At 40.2% G+C, this 24,819-nt stretch overlaps 1 protein-coding gene across 2 annotated transcripts in view; it reads left to right on the top strand.

Moving 5' to 3' along the window:
- ARMH3 (armadillo-like helical domain containing 3) overlaps window positions 1-24,819 on the top strand; it is a 211,591-nt gene that overhangs the window by 177,447 nt on the left and 9,325 nt on the right. Inside the window, exon 25 of one of the 2 annotated variants that reach the window (XM_027852011.1) lies at window positions 354-423. The exons of the other annotated variant lie outside the window; for it this stretch is intronic. Within the exon in view, the coding sequence (XP_027707812.1) occupies window positions 354-423 (70 nt within the window). The remainder of the gene's footprint in view (window positions 1-353; window positions 424-24,819) is intronic. 2 annotated transcript variants of the gene reach the window in all.

Here is a 24,819-nt window from a genome sequence, read left to right on the forward strand (position 1 = left end):
ATAGATTTGGACTCCTCAGGTTCCAAAGGAGAAATCCAGGCTCTAAAAGAAATCCCTAGGACAGTTAGCCCCTAATACTGGTTCAGTCATTTTCTGTTTCTGAGTGCCTAGAGTGATGCCATGATATACCATGATTAATTCAGTTAGAAAAACATTTTTAAGTACCTTCCATGAGTGAGACATTAGAAAGTATAAGGAAGGTTTTCTCCCTAGGAGATTAACTTGGGGGTGGCTTCTCACAGCCTTGAAAGCCTCCAGATTTTCTAACTACTACTGCCTGGTCATTTTAAAGTTAGGATGATAGCAGCTGTTCCTTCCTTCTTTTTAGACCTTTTCCTGTTTTTCCTCCTTAGGCCCACCTTTGTGTGACCCTTGAAGAGTCAGTGTCTCTAGGGGACCTGCCAGCTCTTCTTGAATTCTGTGGTAAAAGTTAACTTATTAAATGTCTAGAAACTTGGGAAGAGTACATGTATTTTACTGAGTCTTGAAGGAAGTTAGGGATTCTAAGGAAAAAAGATGGGAGGTTGAGTGTCCTGTAGGAGGAACAGAAAACAGGCCAGGCTTAAAGGGGAGTAAAGTACCAGAAACCTAGAAAGGTAGATGGGGGCTAAATTGTGAAGAGTTTTAAATGCCAAGTAGAGGAATTTGTATTTGATCCTTGTATCAAAAGGGAGCCACTGAAACTTCTAGAGCATAGGAATGATGCGGGAAAATCTTTGCTTTAGAAATACAAATTTGCAGCTCTGTGGAGAAAGACCAAGGGAGGTAGCTATGTAGAGAGAAGGGAATAGAGAGAAATTATAGAAGTAAAATCAGCAAGATTTGGCAACTGATTATATATGACTGGGTAAGGAAAATTGTTAAGGATGACTTCAAACTTGCTTACTAGGATAACTTGAAGGATGATATACTCTTAACAGAATAAGGAAGTTAGAAAAGAAGAGTAGCTTTGAGGAAAAAGGTAATTTCTTCCATCTTGAACATGTTGAATTTGAAAAATTTGGAGCACACTAATTCCTAAAGGCAGTTAATAATGTCAAACTATAACTCAGGAGAGAGATTAGGGATGGATATGCATGTCTGGCAACCATCTACATAGAGATGAAAATTGAACCATGGGATCTGATGAGTAAAGATGTTGAAGGAGAGTAATAGGGCCCAGGACAGTGCCCTAGTAATTACCAACAGTTAGATTAGGAAACAGGACATGGATGATGACCTTGCAAAGGAACCTGAAGAATGGCCATATATAGCAGGAGGAAAACTGAGGATCAGCCTCATGAAAACCCAAGGAGTAGAGAAGACCCAGGTAGTTGGGGGTGGTCAGCAGGATCCGATGTAATAGGGGAGTGAAGAAGATTGAAGGCTGAGAAAAGGGCACTGATTTTGCCAATTAAGAAATCATTGGTGGTCTTGGAGAGAGCAGTTTCAGTTAAGTGGTAAGGTCAAAAGCCACATTTGGAGAGGAGAGAAAGTAGAAACAACAAATGTAGACGACTTTCTTTAGCTGTAAAAGGAGTCAAAGATATATGACAGTAGACTGAAGGGATAGTCAGATCAAGTGAAAGTTTTTTTTAAAGGATGGGGGATATCTAGATGTGTTTTGTAGGCAGCAGGAAAAGAGCCAGCAGATAGAAAGAGAATGAAGATAGGGGGACAGGGAAGGAATTATGACAGTGGCAGGTTGGCAGAGGAACTGGAAAAGGATAGAATCAAGGGCCTAAGTAGAAGAGATGAATTTGGCAAGAAGGATAACCTTTCATCAGAAACTGGAACAAAGAATGGAGGGAATGATAGCAAGGCATTTTGAGATTTGGAATAGAGGAGAAGTTCTTAGTGAATAGCATCTCTTTTTTCAGTAAAGTGTAAGGCAAGGTCTTTTGCTGAGAACTAAGGGAGGAAGGGAGAGACAGTGATGTGGGAGGCTTGAGAAGAAAAGAATAAAGGGATTGTTTTGCTGCAGTGAGGGCCCAGTTGAGATTAGGTAACATAAATTTGTTGTGGTTCCAGTCAACATAGTTGTATGACTTTCTCAGGGGGCCATCTCCAGTTGTCCTGATCTATGTCTGGCCACTGAACCCAGATGGTTCCAGAGGAGAGAGTGAGGCCAGTGAGTTTGCATAGCCCTCCCTCACTTAAATCCAGTTCACTTGCAAGTCATGGCATCATATTCCTGATGTCATGGTCCTCTTTGAGAACAAAGGACAAACACCACCACCAACAACTTTCTCCAGCACCATTCAACTACAAGTGAATTGGAGCAGAGAAGGCAGATGGTAGGGGTAATCAAGGGTTGGGATTTAATAAGACATGAATGTCATGTGATAGGACAAGGGAGCAGTGGATTCAAGCATAGAAGGAAGATTGAGGTGCAGGAATAGATAGGTTACAGTCAATTAAAGCAACTTCAGAGTTCTTAGTCAAGGAAATAACACATATAGGTATAAAACATAAAATTATGTGTTTATGTATATTAACGTGTCTATAACAATGTCATCTGTGTCACATATATAGCACATATATATATACATATATGAAAACACATATAGGTAATAGATCAATAGATCATTTCTGAGAATGTCCAGCTCAATGAAATTAAAGGACCAAGCTGATAGGTTTCCACTTTAGTCCAGACTGGAATAGCCAAGCTGGTGAGGATACAATTCCTACTGTCCAGAGCCCCAGTCCTCATTGTGTCGTACTATTCAGGACTCTTTCAGACAACACCATTTAGAATATTCCCTAAATTGTGTGTGTGTGTCTGTGTCTGTGTCTGTCTGGTGTGTGTGTGTGTGTGTGTGTGTGTGTGTGACAGAAAGAGAGAGAGAGAGAGAGTTCACATACTTTTCAAAGATCCTTTAAACACTATTGCTGATCAGATAGTCACATCTGGCCCTTTTTTCCTTTATTCTCCCTTAAGTAAGTGAAAGGAAATATATAGTTCATTATTTAGATGCCTTTTTTAACCAGCTCAAGAAACACATTTCTTTTGTCTTCCCTCCTCACCCACACCATTTTCCTTCCAGACTTCAGACCTGACCTTGAATACCTACCCTCATATTGACAGCATGTGTAAAGACCTGGCCTTCAGACCTTTTTCAATTCAATTCAGTAGTATTTTTGAAGCATCTACTGTTTTCAGAGCACTGTATTAGGCACTGGAGGAGATACCAAATTTAGAGGAATTGTGGTCCCTTACTTCCATGGCTGAAAGGAGCTGTGCTACTTGGCTCTATGCCAAGTATGTGGACCCGTGCAGCCTCGTGTCTCCACCCACTATAGTTTTCTGCCCTGCTCTTCACCTTCCAATGAAAGTTATCAGAGACCATGAATGATCTAAGCCACTTGGCTTTTTACTCCCTGGGGCCAGCCAGCCTCATCTTCATGTAGGCCATTTTTCTCTCTTCACAGTGCATTCCATGTACCCTTCCTTCCTCCTACCTCTAGTTCTGAGAATTGTATTCAAAGGATATTTGGTTATGCTGTTGTTCTACTCAACATCTTTGTAACTTCCCAAACCATAACACCCCATCGCTGGTTACCACTCCCCTATGTGTTTTGTTCCCCCTGCTAGAATGTAAGCTCCTTGAGGGAAGAAACTTTCGCTTTTGTATTTATATCCCCAGTCCTTTGTATACTGCTTGGCATATAGTAAGAGCTTGATAAATGCTTTTAGTTTATTATTCATTAATTCTTGGAGCTTATAATCTAGTATGGAGAGACTTCAAGGAAGAGGGCATTGAAATCATGCAGCTCATAAAAACCTCTTCTATTTCTTCAGTTCTCCACTTGTCAATAAGGCCCTATACATCTGGACGTGGGCCCAGTCTGATGTATAATGAGAAGAGGAAATTAGCCAGATTGTACCTGAGGGAAGTGAGCAGTTGACTAGTTGACTTGGTGACAGCTGGCTGTAGAGTGACTCGATCTAATTGCTTCTCTTCATTGTCTTTGGAGATGCTGGTGTGTTTGTTGCAGAATGCAAAAAAAAAAAAAATTGTTAAAAATAGTTCAGCAAGACTTTGAACTAGGCTGTTCAAAGATCACTGTGTGCATCTTCTCAGATTGTTTTGGACATTTATCTAATGAGTACACTCCACAACTGAGCTGAATTTATGCAGTTGAGATTCATTGCTAAATTGAACATACCTCAAAACTACAGAGTGGATCAAATCTGGTTTCTGAGAAACTGAAACTACAGTCTGTGATTTAGAGAGTTGTCATTTTTTCCTCCCCCATTTTTCTCAGTCTTTGCAGTACCTCGTTTTTTTTTAGAGAACATTAGGTCAGAGCTGAGCCAGGCTCCCCCTTCAGTTACTTGCTCTAATGGAGTCCTTCTTGGAGTCCATTAAAAACCTGTCACAGTACATAGCCCTGCTTGTATTTGGTAGTCTGAGGTCCACAGTGAGTGACCTGCTCATGCCACAGTGATTGACAGTTTTATACACCAGTTCTAGCTAATACAGAGACAGAGTAACTCTTTGAGAAGATGAGGAAGAATAAAGGCCTTCCTTTCCTCTCCATTCTCCTAGTTCTTAACACTGGAAGATTTGAAATTAAAGCAATCTAGCTACTGATTAGCCCAGCATAACTAGCACTATAGCCAAGCTCCACTGTTTGGGAACTAATCCTGCTGGCCCAGCCCTTTGTTCAATTCAAAAGAATGGTGAACATTTATTTGTTGGGGCACTGTGGTAGGTACTAGGGATACAAAAATGAAGGAAAAACATAATTTCTTCCCCCAAGGAGTTTCCACTCTATTCGAGGGAATAAGATGTGTACATAAAGAACTGTAATACAGTAGAATGTAAGTGTATAGGAGACAGAGTTGCATGATAGACCTCAAAAGGGATGAGCCACTTCTCTTTATGCCTTTGTCTGTATGTGCTTCTTTTTCAGTTTGTCCCAACTACCCATCAAGGTTGTAAGCTTTGTGAAGGCAGGGACAGATTCTTTGGGCTTTTAGAAACTCATCAGAGTGCTAAGGATATTGTCAATTAAAAGGGACCTCATAGGTGATCTAGCCTAACCCCCACACCTATGATTTCCCTAAGTGGTGGCTCTCCAGCCTCTGCCCAAGGGTCAGGGAATTAAGTGCCTTTTGAATAAGCCCATTTCAAAAAGTGCTATGTGCTCAGTCATTTAGAATTCTGACCTGACTCTCTGGCCTCCAAAGGAGAAAAGCTATGTGACTTTTCTTCTTTCTTTGATTAAAACTATGTTAGTCAATCATCAAGTATTATTGAACATCTTTGTGTTCTATATTCTGCCAGAAACTTTAGAAAATATAGTGAAATATATAATAGGGTCTGTGCTGTCAGGTGGCTCATTGATATTACAAACATTAAATACCTACTATGTGCAATTCATTATGCTAGAAGATCTAGGGGATAAAGAGAGATATCTGGTATAGCCCCTTCTCTTGAGGAGCTCACAGTCTAGCTGGGGAAACAAGATGTTTACATAGAGCAGTGAACAATACAGAATTATGTGAGTCAGCATAATTTACTGACTGAACAGAGAGTGGGTACAGTCCAGTAAGACAGTGGGACAGTATGAAGGTATTGCATGTATGGGATAGTCAAATGTAAAGGACAATATGTAAAGGAATTCCTTATGAGATAGAGACAATCAAGGAATAGGAAGAACCATGTTAAGGTAGTGTAGGTGCAATAGAGACTAAAAGAGTTGGAAAAGAGAGAGCTCATTGTGGGCTAGAGTCCTCAGGAAAGGTTTGTTTCCTTCATTTATTCAACAAACAGTGTCTGTTGCCTCTTATATGCCCAGTTTTGTTGTAAGTATTGTGAGAAGTAGAGAAGTATTTGCATTTTTGCTTTCAAGACTTACAATCTAAGTAGACAGGAGGGACTTTGGAGGTCGAACTTGAGCTCCAAATGAACTTTAAATCTCTTCAGGGACAGGGCTCGTTGGCACTCTTCTTGTCTGACTCTTCAGTATTTCAAACTAAGTATTCTCCATCTCAATCAAGAAGGCTGCAAAGAGGCAGATCTTCTTTCTTCTGCTAGATGGCGAACTGGTGGGATAGGTGCCTGTGTCTAGGATTGAAAGAGGAATTTTGGTAGAAAGCCATTAATTTATTTATTTCACCCAGTTGCAGCAACTTTGGGTGGTGATCATTTTGAAGAACCAGGTTAGAGCAGTAAAGAAGTCAGATCACAGCTATTGGGAGGATCGCTTTATAGTGCCCCAAAGCTCCCAGACCTGGCCAGGACCTTATTACATGTAATGTTCAAAGTATTCCTTGGAGAAATTTCTTATTTTCCCCTTTCTATCTATCTGCAGCTGGTCCTGGCTGTGATTCTACATAAAGAAGGGAGCTAGTCTTTTGCTTCCCTTTCTATCTATGCTGCACTCAAAAGTGAGGTCTGTCAACAAAAGAGCAGATGCCTGACTCTGACTCTACCACTTGGTGAAGCCATTGATTTCCTGACATAATATAATGCAACTATTGGGGGCAAAGCTTTCCTGGAACAGTACCACTGTACTGATTTGTCATAACCTGCACTTAGCTTAATTGGGAAGAGGCCACTGAGCAAATTCAAGTGTTTTACCTGAGAGCTAGAGCTGGCCAAACTATGTTCTCAGACCCTTTGGAGTAACAAGTACAGAGGCAAATCTTGTTTTTCTAAGTGTTTTTTTGGAAGCCAGAAGAATGCTTTTTTCCCCCTTATAGTTCTTCCAACATTGACTATATTCTTCTTTTATCACCTTCGCCAGTTTGACAAGACGGAAGTTAAACCTCAGGGTTATTTCAGTGTGCATTTCTCTTATACTATCAGAGAGGAGGCTTTTTTCCCCCCACATGACTGCTTGTTAATTTCCTTTGACCTGTTGGTGAATGAATGAACAAAAAACTTGAATCTCAAGTCTCCAAAAGAGAGTTAAATGGCCAGATTAGGAACTATAGCCAAGCAAGGCTTAATCGTTGAGTTTGAGTCTATTTGATAAACTATTGTCAATAAGATGACTATAACATCCTTAACTCTTGTGTGAGCCCCATGACAGCAAACACTAATAGGAAACCACTGAACCCTGACACCTCTGACACAGGCAGATGGTGCAGTTTCCTCAACCTCTATTTAATTCCAGCAGAACATATCTGTGGTGAAACACTAAAGAAACTTCCTGTTCCCTTCCCACCCCACCTTCCCTTTCTCCTTATATCATGTTTCCCAAGGATCTCTATGGGCTTGAAGTTGTATTAAGATTTCTTCTTTAACTCGGCATTGTGTGGCAGCTTCCTGGGCTTATTCAGCTCCTGAGCCTAGGGATACAAGCTTATCAGAAATCTCTTCCTACCTGGTTAAGCCTAGCATCCATCCAGCACAGAATTCGGTCTCTGCTGGAGGTATGAGGGCCAGTTGAAAAAGAGTATGGTAGTTTCCCTCTCTCCAGTTATCCCTAGCTTCCCCTTAATTATCTGATATGCACCAGTTACGTAAGAATTTTCTATATCTTTTTCATTTCTCTTTTCCTATTTCTGACTTCATGTTGGGGAGTTTAATGTTTATTCCCTGGGGAAGTCACAAGAAGTCTCTCTCTATTTACTGTGGCCATCTTTTCCCAAGGCAGCCTCCTATATAAGTTTCTGGGCATCACCATGCTTGCATTGCCTTAGTAGCCCAGGTTAGGGTGGGAAGGAAGCAAATGTGGTGACCAGATGGGTCAAATTGTAGTTGGCCATCTAGTACTGGGAAGGAGAAGTGTAATGAACACAAGTTTGCTGATGTTTCACTTCTCATATATAGTGGTCCACTCAATCTTGCTCCCCTGTGAATTCAGTTTAGTTGAACTGAGCCTGTCAGCAGTTTTTTATGTTCATGGTCACATTTCTGTCTGTCTTGTCCTTTAGTAACAAAGATGTCTTTTAAAGCCAGCTCTGTATTTCTCTTATCCTCAGATTGGAAGCCATTGTCTGTTTCAGAGGCAGTAGAACCTCTGAATAGTAGAGCGTACATTATGGGATAATTTTTGCATATGGGAATCCACTGTACACATAGGGATGGGGAGAGAGAGTGTGTGTGTGTGTGTGTGTGTGAGAGAGAGAGAGGAAGAAATATCTGTATGTATGCATTCACATACATAAACTTTGCAATGATTTTGAACTTGTTCTTGTCCACAGTGGGCTTAGTTTCTTTGTCTATTCCATTGGAGTCTATCTGCTTTACTCTTTTGGTGCTGTTGAGTGAGGTTGTAGGAAGAAATGACCCTTTCTTTACTGTTGGCAAGCACTTTATGCCTATGAGTATAATGGAAGATGGGATATTATAAACTTGTAAAATATTTCCCTGGTAGGGGAGTGATAACTCCACAGTCTAAGTGGAGCCTTGCTGATAGGAAGAACTGATGAAAAAGGCTCAGTTTACCTCCTGCAAAAATCTGTTCCTAATTCTCCCCCTCCCCCCAACTAAGTAGTTTCCTTTTGAAATTATTTCCCATTTACTATATCTATCCATCTATCTATCTATCTATCTATCTATCTATCTATCTATCTATCTATATATATATGTATATCTTGTATGCACATAGTTGTTTGCATGTTATCTCTCATTGGAATGTGAACTCTTTGAGGATAGGGACTATGTTTTTGGCTTTCTTTGTATCCCCAGTGCTTACCAGGGTGCCTGGCACATTATAAATGTTTGATAAATGCTTGTTGACTGACTACTGGAAGTAGTTCACCAGCTTTGAATCTGGAAAGGAATCTGGGAGTTAGGTCTGCCCCATACTCTGGAGTGTGTGTAAACTCCCTCTCCGAGGCAGTATACTTGACTGGTCAAGTGGTAGGGTCAAGCCTAGATAGAAATTAAATGGAAGCACAGCTTCCCGCAGAAGGTATGGATCTCTATGGCTTTTAGGGTTTTCATAGGTTTATATTTTTAAGCCTTTATAATTTAACAATTCTTTAGCTATTATTTAGCCTCTATAATAATTTTTTGTATTTTGCCTTATTTCTTCAAAAGTGATTTCGAAAAAATCCAAAATTCTATTTTGGATGAACTAAAGGGGGAAAAACAAAGGGGTGTGTACAATATCCAACTAATAAATGGTCAAAGGTTATGAACAGGAAGTTTGTTCTCAAGGGAAGAAATCTAAACTAACTACAGCCATATGAAAACATACTCCAAATCCCTAATAATTAGAAAAATTCACATTAAAGCCACTCTGAGGTTCCACCTTACATCCATTAGATTGGCAGAGATAACAAAAAAAGGAAAATGACAGTTGTTGGTGGGGTTATGGTAAATACAAACACACATATCTTGCATGCACTGTTGGTGTAGCTGTGAATTGGCCCAGTCATTCTGGACAGCGATATGGACTTAGGCTTCACAAGTTACTAAACTATGTCTGCCCTCTGACAATTGCTGGGCCTATACCCCAAAGAGAGCAAAGAAAGGGAAAAGATCCCATATGGATCATAGCAGAGAACTGAAAACTAAGATGATACTCACTAATTAAGGAAGGGCAGAACAAATTGTGAATGTAGTGGAATACTGTTGTGCTGTAAAAAAAAAAAATTATGAGATAATTTCAGAGAAACCTGGAAAGATTTGTATGAACTGAAATGAACACAAGCAGGAGAACAATTTATAGTATAACAATAAAAAGTATGAGTGAAGTTTTTAAAGACTTTGGAAAATTTGAACTCTGATCAATGTTCAGCCATGTCTCCAGGAGACTGATGATGAAGAATGCTGCTTATCCCCTGACAGACAAGTGAGAAACTAACTATGCAGAATGAAACACATTTGGACATGGCTAGTATAGGGATTTGTTCTGATTGACTATGTATATTTATTACAAGGATTTGGGGTTTTTGTTTGTTTCTGAAGATGAGGAGGTAGAAGAGAGAAAAATAAATGCTTGATAATTTTTTTAAATAATTTTCAAAATAAAGGTGTATGTAGACTGGGCTAGGCAAGGGCTGATAACAACAGTAGGGAGTTGTAGAAGGAACCAATGTCAGAAAGGTTTTGGGTGGCCAACTAATAAAGATTAAGTAAGACAGAGAACAGAGAAAATGAAGAGAAAACCCTAGATGTCATTATATCTAGCTAGGCTATCTGTTTCTTGCACAGCATTGTATGCAGTCTCTCAAAATGAGGAGGAAAACCCTAGGTGGTCTTGTATCTGACTAGACTATCTGAGCTCAGTGCCTAGCCTACTTACAGTATGGATCTGCCTAGACAAATATGCTTAGCAATTAACTGTGTGCCCAAGAACTTCATGTCCTTTCCCACACTGCCCAAGTCAGAGTAGCACTTAACTGCCTTTCTAGCTTCTTTTTATCATCACATGGCAATCATATATCTCATTCTGCATGCTGCTAATGGAGTGTACAGCAGGGACTACATTCATGGCCAGCTGCTAACTCCATTCATGGCTTCAAAGAGATCTTTGCTCTTGTACTTTCTCTCCTGAATGTCTTTTCCATTAGCTAGAAGGGTCTTGATTTACACTTCATAGGTTTTCTCTTAAGCGTTCTTTTCTGTCATCATTTCCAATAACCACACAGTAAACTAGAGCTGGATTGCTGGTTTCACCTCTACGTAGCTAGTCCTCACTTATCTCCAACCTGACAGGTCTTCTACCTCCTGCTAGTATCCACACTTGGCCAGATAGTAACAGCAGATCCCTTTGGGTCCAAATCAAATGGGAAAATGGAGCTTAATTTTAATGGTGCACACATTATGTGTGGTAGTTCGAGACAATGCTATTGATCGAGTGCTGGGCTTGTAATTAGAAAGACTTGAGTTCAAATCATGCCTCAAATACTTACTAGCTGGATTACTCTGGACAAGTTATTTAACCTCTCTGAGTCTGTTTCCTCATGTAAAATGAAGGGGTTGGATTCAGCCCCTTCCAGCTCTAAATGTAGGCCCTATGACTTAGTTCCTTGGAAACAACACATCTGATCTGGCCATCAGACATCTAGATATTTGACCCAACTTCTTGTACCCTCAGTTTGTCTACTCATTCCTGATTTTTTTGTTGTTTTGCCCCATAGCCCATTATGTGTACAGGAAAAAATGCTCAGAAAGATGAGGCAAAGAAATCCTTAAGCCTGAAGCAATCAGAATGCAATTTTAAACAAAGCTTTAGTATGTGCCTTTGCAGCAATTCTCCTTGGTGATTAGTAATGGAAAGAATCTAAGTTGGCTGTGGAATAAGGTGGCTTCTTATTAGGAGTTACGTTAATCTTCTCAATTACTCTGAAGGGAAAAAATCTTTCCCTATCAGCACAATAGTAATGACTTCTTAGGGCAGTACTCCTGTGAACTGCCTTGCCTTGTGACTGATAAATGGAATATTCCAAAGTATGTTTGGCAAACTCTCTAGAGTAGTGTTCTGAAAGAATACATCCTCAGTACATCTCTCTTTTCAACAACTACTTGAGCTGGAGCTGAACTAAGAGCTCTTCCAGCTCCAGATCTATGATTTATTGGCATGTAGGCTCAGGGATAGGAGACTACTAAGGGATATTCATTTACCTGATCAAGAATAGGGAACCTGGGGCTAGGTGGCACAATGGATAGAGCACCGGCCCTGGATTCAGGAGGACCTGAGTTAAAATCCAGTCTCAGACACGTAACACTTACTAGCTGTGTGACCCTGGGCAAGTCACTTAACCCCATTGCCTAACCCGCCCCCCCCAAAAAGAATGGGGGAACCTGAATCTTCCTTCTGACTCTCCTCATTAACAAATATGTGTAACTAGATATTAGGTATGGTGTTGTTGTTTTGTTTTTTTAAATAGAGTACCAGCCTGGGATTCAGGAGACCTAGTTTCTAGTCCTGGCTCACCTTACTAGCAATGTGACTTTGGGTGAGGTTGCTTTACTTCCCTGGGCCTCAATTTCCTCAATTTGAAAATGAGGGATTTGGATTAGATGATCTGTAAGATCCCATCTAACTCTAATTTGATATAATGCTTAACTTTAGTTTTCCTTTTTTTTTTTAAATCAAATGGGTTAGCATTACCATAGATAGTAATGAGGTAAGGATCAGGAGTAGCTTGGTATCATGGTAGAATACTGGACTCAGTCAGAAAAACCTGGGTTCAAGTCCTGCCTCAGTCATTTATGAGCTGTGCAACCCTCAGTGCCTCTTTTCTGAGCTTCAGTTTCATCATCTTTAAAACAGGACACATGATTCACAAAGTTATTATGAGAATCAAACAAGATAATGTATGCATTTTGCAAACCTTAAGTCACTATTTAAATGAGTGGTGATGATGGTGTCTGCCTTAAAGTATTTGAAGAGCCTTCACATATTTGAGCGATTAGATTTGTTCTATTTGACCCCAGAGAGGAAACCTAGGAGAAATGGGTAGAAGTTTCAAAGTAGCAATTCTAAGTTTTGGTGTAAGAAAAACTTGTTACCAATGAAAGCTATCAGAGGTGGAGCCAAGATGGCGGAGTAAAAGCAATGACTTGCTTGAGCTCTCTCCCAAACCCTTCCAAATACCTATAAAAAATGGCTCTAGACAAATTCTGGAGCAGCAGAACCCACAAAAAGACAGAGTGAAACAAATTTCCAGCCCAAGACAACCTGGATGGTTGATGGGAAAGGTTTGTTGTGCCAGGCTGGGAGAGGAACACAGTTTAGTGTGGGCCACACAGGCAAAGACAAGGCCTCAGAAAACCTGGAACAGGCCTCAGGGGACTGAATCACTAGCAGTTGTAGTAGTTTCCAGACTTCTCAACCCACAAATGCCAAAGACAGCTTAGAAGGTCAATAGAAAAGATCTGTCGGACCTGGGTGAGAGAGGAGCATGGTCTGGCCCCAGTCCTGGTGCAGCCCCAGGGCAGCTGCTACTTCTGGAGCTCTCTGGTCACAGACAGTAGGGGGATTAAGCTGCTGATTAGAGGAGGGTTGCAGGGATCTCTTTGCTGGTACTGAGGCAGGAGGATTCCCTTGCTTTGCCCATGCTTAGATCTGGCTCACAGTCCTGGGTAGCGGGTCCTGGGGTGAGGAGGAGTGCTGGCGGGGTGGAGCTTGTGGTGGGGGTAGAGAGGGAATCCTCCTCCCAGTTCCAGGGCAGAGAAGAGTGCTTGTGGTCACTCATAAGCCAGAGCACAGGCCAGGAAAGGAATGAACACCTCACCTTTGATCATACCACTTTGGAAGAACTGAAAATTTACAGGTCCCTAGAAGTGTCTCTGAAAAGAGCTACACAAAACCCCTGAAGCTTGGGACAGTACACCCTCCACACTGGAAGCAGAGCCCTACCTTAACAAAGAGTTAAAAAGTCAAGTAATTGGCTGGGAATATGAACAAATAGTGGGAAAAAAAACTCAGACTATAGATTCTTACTTTGGTGACAAAGAAGATCAAAACATACAACCAGAAGAAGACAACAAAGTCAAAGCTCCTACATCCAAAGTCTCCAAGAAAAATATGAATTGGTCTCAGGCCATGAAAGAGCTCAAAAAGGATTTTGAGAAGCAAGTAAGAGAAGTAGAGGAAAAACTGGGAAGAGAAATGAGAGTGATGCAAGAAAATAATAGCTTGCTAAAGGAGACCCAAAAAAATACTGCAGAAAATAGCACCTTGAAAAATAGACTAACCCTGGGGCAGCTAGATGACACAGTGGATAAAGCTCCAAACTTGGAGTCAGGAAGACCTGAGTTCAAATCCAGCCTCAGACACTTGACACTTACTAGCTGTGTAACCCTGAGCAAGTCACTTAACCCTGATTGCCTCACCCCCCCCCCAAAAAAATAGACTAACCCAAATGGCAAAAGAGGTCCAAAAAACCAATGAGGAGAAATCTTAAAAAGCAGAATTGGCCAAATGGAAAAGGAGATCCAAAAGCTCACTGAAGAAAATAATGCCTTAAAAATTAGAATGGAGCAAATGTAAGCTAATGACTTAATGAGAAATCAAGAAATTATAAAACAAAACCAAAACCATTATAAAACAAAAAAGAGTAGCTAACCCCTTCTCAGGTATGTGTAAAGGACATTCTTGTTTAGGTACAGATTAGATTAGAAGGCCTCTGAGGTCCTTCCTAATTCTGAGATTCTGTGATTTGATCCTGAAAGTTAAATGTATATTTAAAAGACTGGAGCTCTTGGTTTGTGGTTTATACTGTCCTAGGGACAATGGGCCATTTCACATGTCCTAAATGTTTGGGGCAGCTAGGTGACAGAGTTGATAGAGCGCCAGGCCTGGAGTCAGGAAGACCTGAGTTCAAATCTGGCTTCAGACACTTACTAGCTATGTGACCTTGGGCAAGTCACTTAACCCTGTTTGCCTCGGTTTCCTCATCAGTAAATTGAGCTGGAAAAGGAAATGGCAAACCATTCCAGTATTTTTACCAGGAAGACCCCAAAATGGGGTCACAAAGAGGCAGACACAACTGAAAAACGACAAAACAACAACAGAAACATTTTGGAGTGAATGTCATCATTTCTTTTCCCCAGAATCATTTTCTTCTAGTCCCCCAGTTCCTATTCCATACTGATTCTTCCCTCTGGCCCATCCCTGTCCCCATCTGCTTTCCAAAATGCCAGCACTGAAGATAACAAGTGATCAGGAATTTTAGAGAACAACAACAAAAAAAAAGCCCAGTCTAGCTGGGCAGGGGTGGGGAGGATCTTCTGGAGAAGCTAATTGTCAAGGATTCCTTTTCTGTTTCCTTTTTCCTTACTTTTGGAAAACATTTCTATTCTCTTCTGAAATAAGACCTTTTAGAATAGGGCTGCTTGTTTTCCTAAAAATCCAGAGGAGCTTCCTTGTGATGAGAATCATCTGTGCTTTTCAAAACCTAGAAACAATGTGAGACTAGAGTATACTGTACTGTGCTTTGAAGTCAGCTTCTCTGAGTCCTAGTAGCTTCCCAACCAGAGGCCTTCCTGTCTACCTCCCATGGTTTCTGAGACCTGAAGAAGGTCAAGCAGCAAGAGAAAGGGGGCCAGCTTTCTGGGAAAGTAGATTCTGGATCCCTCTGGGGAAGATAACATTGGCTGTTGTGTCAGAAAGCTCCTGTTGTGCCAGTGGCTTCTCCAAAGGACTACTTCTGAACAACACTTGTCATGAAAGTAGAGCATTTTCCAAGTCTTTTTTCCCAAATGGACTAGCCCTGGCCTATGGGTACATCTGATTAACATTGTTTTGTTGGCAGAATTGCTGAAGGGACATGGAAACACCATCAGCTACTGTTTTTCTCTGTCTTTTTGACATTCACCAAGGCAACCTAGCTACTTTCCCAGGCCTAGAGAGATGGTAGTTTGCCATCCCCTCTTTTCTACTTTCTGGACCCTCAAGTTCAGGGATACTGTTTGAGCTCCACCCTTTCTCCCAGATATTGTTGGGTGTGACTAATGCAGCAGCCCACCTGCTGAAGGACTGGATGACTCATATCCACCACTGGTACCTGGGCTCCAGAGCCATCTTGGGCCCCAAGAGTGACTCAGGGTAGAGACTATGGTCCATCAAACTCATTGTAGCCATGGTGATAATGCTATACCCTCAACTACACCCTCTCTCAGAGAGCTCAGAACTCTGCTTATATTGGCAATCTTTACAGTTTTACCATGGGAATGACTGAGGGCTAAAGAGTTTAGATGACTTACCCAAGATTTCATAACTAGAAGGGCTCCCAATTCAATTCTCTTTACATAGTAAGAGTGCAATGGAGAGAGTACTGGGCCTGGAGTCAGGAAGACCTGAGTTCAGATCCAAACAGATACTTGCTAGCTGTGTGATCCTGGGCAAGTCATTTGACCTCTATTTGTTTCAGTGTCCTCATCTGTAAAATGAGGATATTAATAGTACCTACTGGAGTAGAGCTGGAAGGAACCTTATAGCTCATTTTACAAATGATCAATCAATAATCAATCAATAAAAATTTATGAAGTACCTACTATGTGCAAGCTTGGGATACAAAGAAAGGCAAAAGACATTCCTAAGAGAGGAAGTGATTTGTCCATATAAGAGAGCCAGGACTAGAACCTGAATCTCCTGACTCTCATTTCGTGCTTTTTTGCCTATACCACATAAATACATTTATGCCACAGGAATCCACTTGGTCAGTATGCTGGGACTAGGTATGAGCCTTGATTCTCTCCAAGTAGGCAGTATAATCATTTATTAAGTGCCTACTGTGTGTCAGGCACTGTGCTAAGTGCTGTATAGTAGGATTGAGAGCTTGAAAGGAATCCTAAGAGCACTTAATTCAACCCTTTCATTTTACAGATGAGGAAACTGAGTTCCATAGAGGTTAAATGACTTGCCCAAAATTACACAGGTTACTTTCCTAGGTACTTACTAGTGGCTGAGCTGGAACATAACTCCAGGCTCTCTAACTACAAATGCAATATTTTTTTCAGTTTCCCATGCTATCTCCAGCTTGAGGCATTAGCTCCAGTGGCTTTTGCCACCCCCATCTGTCTGAGACCTTGGCTTTGGCTATGAGGCCCAAGTTGGGCCCTGGAATATAAGACATGCATCTGTGTGTTAGAGGCCCTCACCCCCAAGGGATAAGGCAGGAAAAGGTGCACCATCTCTTGGCTTGTTAGTACAGTGAAGCTCAAAGTCCGGGACTTAGCTCTGTGTCCAAGGTAGTAAGTTTGGGTAAAATCAAGTACTGAGAAGCAGTTCTGTCTGGGTATGGTAGAGCTTAAGAGAAGGGAAACTTTTATGGTTAGTATCAAGGCCTAGAGCCTACCCCTTTCAAATTCCTTAAAGACTGCTCTGCAGGCAGAAAGCTTGTTTTGAGAAGGGAGATAACATTGTAGTTGTCCCACTCACTCATTGTCCCTTTATTGTTTTGGTAAGTCTGAGCCAGGGCTGCTCCATTGAGCCAAAGAAGTTTGGAGAACTTCAGCTCAGACTGAATTTTCTGACAGATCTGTCCATTATAGTCAGAGAAGGTACAGGGGGACCCAGAAAGCCCTCATACTAAAAACTAGGGGTTCCAGCTTGAACACATATGTTGAGAATACAGCCTTTGTTGTCTCAGCCTTGAGCCTTGCAGGCCTTTTTTTATGCATAGCTTATGCATGGCTATATCTTTAGAGACTCAGGTACCACGGGAAGGCAGAGGACAAGTGGTTGACTTGTAGAAGTACTGGTTTTGAAGGTTTAGGGAGAGGAGTAATGCTCTCTCCTACCTGATCCCCAGGTAATGCTTCTGTTTTTAAAAAATTACATCTTTTCCTGGATTTGAACTATTCATTTCCAAGCCAAGACCTTGGCTTATCAGTGTTCCTGCCATGGGTAGCCTATAAAGCTGATGAACAGAATTGGGCAAATCCAGAAGTCCCAAACTGGGAGCTTTGAGAGACACAAGAAAAATGACCTTGTAAAGCTTTAGCTTTCTAACTTTGGGAGATGAGAGCTAGCAGAGGGGAAGCCACAGCACAGCCAGGTATTAGTCAAGGCACTGAACTTTATAGTTGTTTCACCTGTCCTCAAAGACTTGGAGAATTCTCTTCAAAAATAGATCCTTTCTTTACTTTCTTTAGGAATGCTCAAACAGTAGCACACTATCAGGTTGAGAATCCTCTAAGAATATATGATAGGGGTGGGGGTGGAGCAAAAATGATGGAATAGAGGTAGGAACTCAACTTTCCCAACATTCCCCTCCAGACAACTTTAAAATAATACCTCAAATAGAATTCTGGAGTGGTAGAGCCAACAAAAGGTCAGAATGAGACATTTTTTCCAGACTAAGACAACTTAGGTTAGCAGGGGAGGTCTATGACACTGGGGTGGGGACCAGCCAGGAGTGCAGTGCATATAGTGGCAAAACCAGCAGCAGGCCTTCCAGGTAGCTGTGACAGCAGTAGCAGCAGCTTCAGGAGCTCTCAGCCCAGAGACACTAAGGGGTTCAGACAACTGGTCAGAAAGAGATTACGGGGTCTCTTTGCTGGCACTGGGTGCAGGACCCTCTTAAACAGCACATACACAGCTCTGGGTTTCAGTTTAGGATGAAAAGGAACATTAGCACATGCAGCCACAGGGGAGCAGGGGCCCTGGTCCTATTTCTGGGGCCAAGAGAAACTCTAGCACTTAACGCAGCAGGAGAGCAGAGATTTAGTATGATTAGACTGTTTACATTCCTATATAGGAAGATGATACATGTAACTATTAAGAACTTTATCATTGTTAAGATAGTTAGGAGACAAGGACATGGGTGTGAGTTAACTATGATGGGATGATCTCAAAAAAAAAAGGAATGAGAAAGAGGAATGCACTGGGAGAAAGGGGAAAGGGGAGGAAGTATTGAGAAAATTATCTCACATAAAAGAGGTATGCAAAGAAGAGTTTTGACAGTGGAGGGGAAAATTATCTAGGGAGTTGATGGGCAACACTTGAACCTCACTTGCATCAGAATTGGTTCAAAGAGGGAATAATATACACACTCAGTTTGGTATGGAAATCTACCACCCAACAAGGAAGTAAGAGGGGAATGGAATAAAAGAAAGGGGGAAGTGATAGAAGGAAGAGAAGCACCAATCAGAAACAAAACAGACTTTTGAAGAGGGTCAGGGTAAAAAGAGAAGGATAAACAGGAGAAAAAAAATAGGGTAGAGGGAAATATACAGTAATCATCACTGTGAATAGCGAATAACAAAAATGGACTGGAAACCACAGTCCAACAATATGTTGTTTACAAGAAACACACTTGAAACAGAAAGACACACACAAAGTTAAAATAAGGGTTATGCTTCAGCTGAGGTAAAAAAGGCAGGAGTAGCAATCATGATCTTAGACAAAGCAAAAACAAAAGTAGACCTATTTAAAAGAGATAAGTGTAGAAACTATATTTTAATAGTATTTTATTTTTTTCCAATTAGATATAAAGACAATTTTCAACATTCATTTTTTGAAAGAGTTTGAGTTGCAAATTTTTTTCCCTCCTTTCCCTTCTCCTTCCCCAAGATGGCAAGCAATCTGATATAGGTTATACATGTGCAATCATGTAAAATATATTTCCATATTAGTCATGTTGTGAAAGAAGAATCAGAACAGAAGGAAAAAACAAAACAAAAAAGTGAAAATAGTATGCTTCAATCTGCATTCAGACTCCATCAGTTTTTTCTTTGAATGTGCATAACATTTTCCATCATGAGTCTTTTGGAATTGTCTTGGATCGTTATGTTGCTGAGAAGAGCTAAGTCAGTCATAGTTGATCATCGCACAATGTTATTGTTACTGTGTACAGTGTTCTCCTGGTTCTGCTCACCTCACTCAGCATCAATTTGTGTCTTTCCAGATTTTTCTGAAATCTACCTGCTCATCATTTTTCATAGTGCAATAGTACTCCATTACATTCATGTACCACAACTTGTTCAGCCATTCCCCAGTTGATGGGCATCCTCTCAAATTTCCTATTCTTTGTCTCTGGAAAAAGAGCTGCTATAAATATTTTTGTACAAGTAGGTCCTTTTCCCTTTTTTATGATCTTTTTGGGATATAGAATTAGTAGTGGTATTACTGGATCAAAGGGTATGCACGGTTTGATTGCCCTTTGGGCATTATTCCAAATTGCTCTCTAGGGAAACTATATTGTGCTAAAAGGTACCATAGACAATTAAGTAATATCAGTACTAAACATATATGCACCAAATGGCATAGCATCCAAATCCTTCAAGGAAAAGTTAAGTGATCTACAGGAGGAAATAGACAGTAAAACTATACTAATGGAAGAACCTCAACTTTCTCCTCTCAGAACTAGGTAAATCTAACCACAAAATGAATAAGAAAGAAGTTAAGAAGATGAATAGAATTTTAGAAAAGGTAGCTATGATAGACTTCTGGAGAAAACTGATTGGGAATAGAAAGGAGTATACCTTTTTCTCAGCTGTACATGGCACCCACACAAGAACATGACCACATTAGGACATAAAAACCTCACAACCAAATGCAAAAAAGCAGAAATATTAAATGCATCCTTTTCAAAGCATAATGCAATAAAAATTACATTCAATAAAGGGCCATCGAAACATAGATTAAAAATTCATTGGAAACCAAATAATCTAACCCTAAAGAATGAGTGGGTTAAAGAACAAATCATAGTAGCAATCAATAATTTCGTCAAAGAAAATAGCACCAATGATATAACGTATCAAAACTTGTGGGGTGAAGCCAAAGCAGTAATCAAGGGAAATTTTATATCTTCAAACTCTTTCATCAATAAAAGAGAGTGAACAAATCAATTAATTGAACATGCAATTAAAAAAAAAACTAGAAAAAGAACAAGTTAAAAATCCCCAATTAAACATCAAAATGGAAGACCTAAAAATCTAAAGAGAGAGTAATAAATTAAAAGTAAAAAAAAAATTGAACTAACCAATAAAACTAGGATCTGGTTTTAGGGAAAAAACCCCACTAAAATAGATAAACCATTAGTTAATTTCATTTTAAAAAAAGAAAGAAGAAAACCAAATTACTGGTATCAAAAATGAAAAGGGTGAATTCACCAATAATGAAGATGAAATTAAAACAATTATGAAGACCTATTTTGTCCAATTATATGCCAATAAATCTAATGATCTAAGTGAAATGGATGAAATTTACAAAAATATAAATTGCCCAGATTAACAGAAGAGAAAATAGATTACTTAAATAACACAATCTTAGAAAAAGAAATGGAATAAGCCATCAGTGAGCTCCCCCCGAAAAAATCCCCAGAACCAAATAGATTCACAAGTGAATTCTACCAAACATTTAAAGAACAGTTAATCCCAATACTATGTGAACTATTTGGAAAAATTGGTAAAGAAGGAGCCCTACCAAATTCCTTTTACAATATAAATATGGTGGCAGAGCCAAAATGGAGTAAAAGCAGGGACTCGCTTGAGCTCTTCCCCAAACCCCTGCAAATACCAGTAAAAAATGACTCTAAACAAAGTCCAGAGCAGTAGAACCCACAAAAAGATAGAGCAAAACATATTTCCAGCCCAAGAGAACCTGGATGGTTGACAGGAAAGGTCTGTTGCACCAGGCTGGGAGAGGAGCTCAATCCAGCATGGGCCATGCCTACACATATCCAACCCCAGCAAACCCAGAGCAGGCCTCAGGGGACTAGATCACTGCAGCTGTGGGGGTTTCCAGACTTCTCAACCCACAAACACTAAAGACAACTTAGAAGGTCAGTGGGAAAGGTCCTTCAGACCTGGGTGAGAGAGGAGCGAGGTCCAGCCCCAGCCTCAGTGCAGCCCCTGGTAGTGGCAGCAGTAGCAGCAGCAGCTGCTTCTAGAGTTCTCAGCCCACAGACAGTAAGGAGATCAAACAACTGATCAGAAAGAAATTACAGGGATCTCTTTGCTGGCACTGAGGCAGGATTCTCTTGTTTTGCCCATACTTGGATCTGGGTTGCATCCCTGGGTGGCAGTCCTGGGGCGAGAAGGAGCACTGGCATAGCAGAGCTTGTGGCAGTAGTGGAGAGAGAACCCTACTCACGTTTCCAGGGCAGAAAAGAGTCACTCACAGACTGGAGCACAGGCCAGGAGAGGAGGAGGAGTAAACACCTCTCCTAAGATCATATCACTTTGGAAGAACTGAAAACTTAAAGATCCCCCCTGTGAAAATAGCTGCACAAAACCCCAGATCTTGGGATAGTATGTCCTCCACATTGGAAGCAGATCCCTACTCTAACAAAGAGTTAAAAGTCAAGTAATTGGCTGGGAATATGAACAAATAGTGGAAAAAAACTCAGACTATAGAATCTTACTTTGGTGACAAAGAAGATCAAAACATACAATCGGAAGATGACAGCAAAGTCAAAGCTCCTACATCCAAAGCCTCCAAGAAATATGAATTGGTCTCAGGCCATGAAAGAGCTCAAAAAGGATTTTGAAAATCAAAGAAGAGAAGTAGAGGAAAAATTGGGAAGAGAAATTATAGTGATGCAAGAAAATCATGAAAAAAAGAGTCAACAGCTTGCTAAAGGAGACCCAAAAAAATACTGAAGGAAATAACACCTTAAAAAATAGGCTAGAACAAATCACAGAAGAGGAGAAGAACACCTTAAAAAGCAGAATTGGCCAAATGGAAAAGGAAGTACTAAAGCTCACTGAAGAAAATAATTTCTTAAAAATTAGAATGGAGCAAATGGAAGCTAATGACTCTCTGAGAAACCAAGAAATTATAAAACAAAACCAAAAGAGTGAAAAATAGAAGACAATATGAAACATCTCATTGGAAAAACAACTGACCTGGAAAATAGATCCAGGAGAGATAATTTAAAAATTATTAGACTACCTGAAAGCCATTATCAACAAAAGAGCCTAGGCAAGAAATATCTTTCAAGAAATTATTAAGAAAAACTACCCTGATATTCTAGAACCAGAGGGTAAAATAGAAATTGAAAAAATCCACCGATCACCTCCTGAAAGAGATCCCAAAAGGAAAACTCCCAGGAATATGTAGCCAAATTCCAGAGTTCCCAGGTCAAGGAGAAAATATTGCAAGCATCCAGAAAGAAACAATTCAAGTATTGTGGAAACATAATCAGGATAACACAAGATTTAGTAGCTTCTACACTAAGGGATCTGAGGGCTTGGAATATGATATTCCAGAGATCAAAGGAGCTAGGATTGAACCCAAGAATCACCTACCTAGCAAAACTGAGTGTAATCCTTCAGGGGGAAAAATGTATATTCAATGAAATAGAGAACTTTCAAGCATTCTTGATGAAAAGACCAGAGCTGAATAGAAAATTTGACTTTCAGATACAAGACTCAGGAGAAGCATTTCTATATATTACCAACAAAGTCCATCAAGAATATATAGAAAGAGAAATTCCATTTAAAATAACTGCAAACAATATAAATACTTGGGAGTCTACCTACCAAGACAAAACCAGGAACTGTATGAGCACAATTACAAAACACTTCCCGCAAATAAAGACACATCTAAAACAATTGGAGAAATATTTATTATTCATGAGTAGGTTGAATCAATATAATGAAAATGACAATTCTACCTGAATTAATTTATTTATTCAGTGACATTTACCTTTTAAAATGTATGTCTCAAATTCTTTTTTTAAAAGAATATTCTCAGCTCCCATATTCCAGTATAACAGAATATCAAATAAGAGGGTTTGGAGAAGGGTTTTTGGATTCTCCAGAGCTCACTAGGAAAAAAGGTGATAACCGTGGACTGAAAGGGGAATTGCTAATAACTGTCTATCCTCTCTCCTCCCCACCAGCACCCCAAGTCATGAAGGGGCTCAATAGGGAACATGAATGAAGTGAAGGCCCCCACCAAGGATTCAACATCAACCCCTAGAAGAAGGAAACAAGAATCACTGCATAACAGATTTGGGATGCTCAAGAAACTGGATCTAAGTGGTTGAAGGGAAGGAGAGAAATGATCAGAAACTAGGGGATACCCAAGAAAGGAAATCAGATTTTTGTGGAGACTAAAGAATGTTCCAGAACAGCCTGACTAGTACATACTGAAGTATAAGACAAGAGTATATATCATATATCAAAACTTGCATTACCTTAGGACCAAAACCAACATTGTGTCAGATATATAGACTATGTGGGTATAGGACAAAGCACACATTGTTAACAGTGGCATAAAACAAAGATGATGTTCTGTGATTTTGTAATCTCTTTATACCATTTTCCCAAAATAGCCCACAAAGAAATTTTTTTCACAATAATCCAAATAAATCAAGTGCAAGAATTGTCAAAATCTCCATTTTGCAGATAATACTGAGGCTCAAAAATTTTGTTACTTTTCCCAAGGTCATGTGTTTAGCAAATTGGAAAATCTGGAATTTCTTTTTCTTTTTTTCTTTTTGGTGAGGCAGTCGGGGTTAAGTGACTTGCCCAGGGTCACACAGCTGGTAAGTGTCAAGTGTCTGAGGTCAGATTTGAACTCAGGCCCTCCTGACTCCAAGGCCAGAGCTGTATCCACTATACCACCTAGCTGCCCCAAGATCTGGAATTTGAATAGAGGCCTTTTGACTTAATATCCAGGACTCTTCCCACTGTATCCTATTATCTTCTCCCTAGAGATAGTAGGTAGCTTTAAAATACCAAAATGTACTCTGTATCCTGATTCTCCTAGTTCCCCAGACTCACACGCAGGGGATGGGATGTCTGTTATCCTTGATTCTTCCCCTGTTTCTCACCCTCAATCTGTTGCCAAGGCCTGTTGATTCTGCCTTCAGAATATCTCTTTGTATGTGCCTCCTTCTGACCTCTGACCTCTGACACTGCCATCACCCTGGTGCAGGAGCCCATCATCTCATTCCTAGACTGCTGAAATAGCGTAACCTAGCCCTGAAGTTCCCAAACTATTTGCCAGAGTGCCCTGCAACACCACAGAATATTTTAAATTTTTTAGAGAAGCAGTGTTACTCAACATCTATTTTGACACCACACTATAGTGCTCAATGTACTTCAGTTTCAAAATTAGATTATGCTACATTCCTTTTGAATGTATGTATATGTACTTGTATACATTATATATTTGTGTATATGTACATACATACATACACACTTGGGCATTCACCTCAATGCCCTTGTGTATATGCATGTATGTTTGTATGTATTTCCACAACACTCCCTATTGTGGAAGCACGTAAAACTGGGAACAAAACGGAGGAACGTTGATTGGTGAATGGCAAAGCAAATTGTGAATGTAATAGAATATTGTGATATGAGGGATTTAGAAAAAGTGGAAAGCCTCATGTGAATTAGACAGAGTGAAGAAAGAAGAAGCAAGAGAACAGTTTGCTAAATGAGTGAACACAACAGCACTTATGAAGCACTGTGTGCTAAACACTGAACTAACGCTTAGAATAGCCACTACGGTGAT

This window comes from Vombatus ursinus, unplaced genomic scaffold (assembly GCF_900497805.2).
Source record: "Vombatus ursinus unplaced genomic scaffold, bare-nosed wombat genome assembly UNPS02009205.1, whole genome shotgun sequence".
In the NCBI taxonomy this organism is placed as follows: Eukaryota; Metazoa; Chordata; class Mammalia; order Diprotodontia; family Vombatidae; genus Vombatus; species Vombatus ursinus.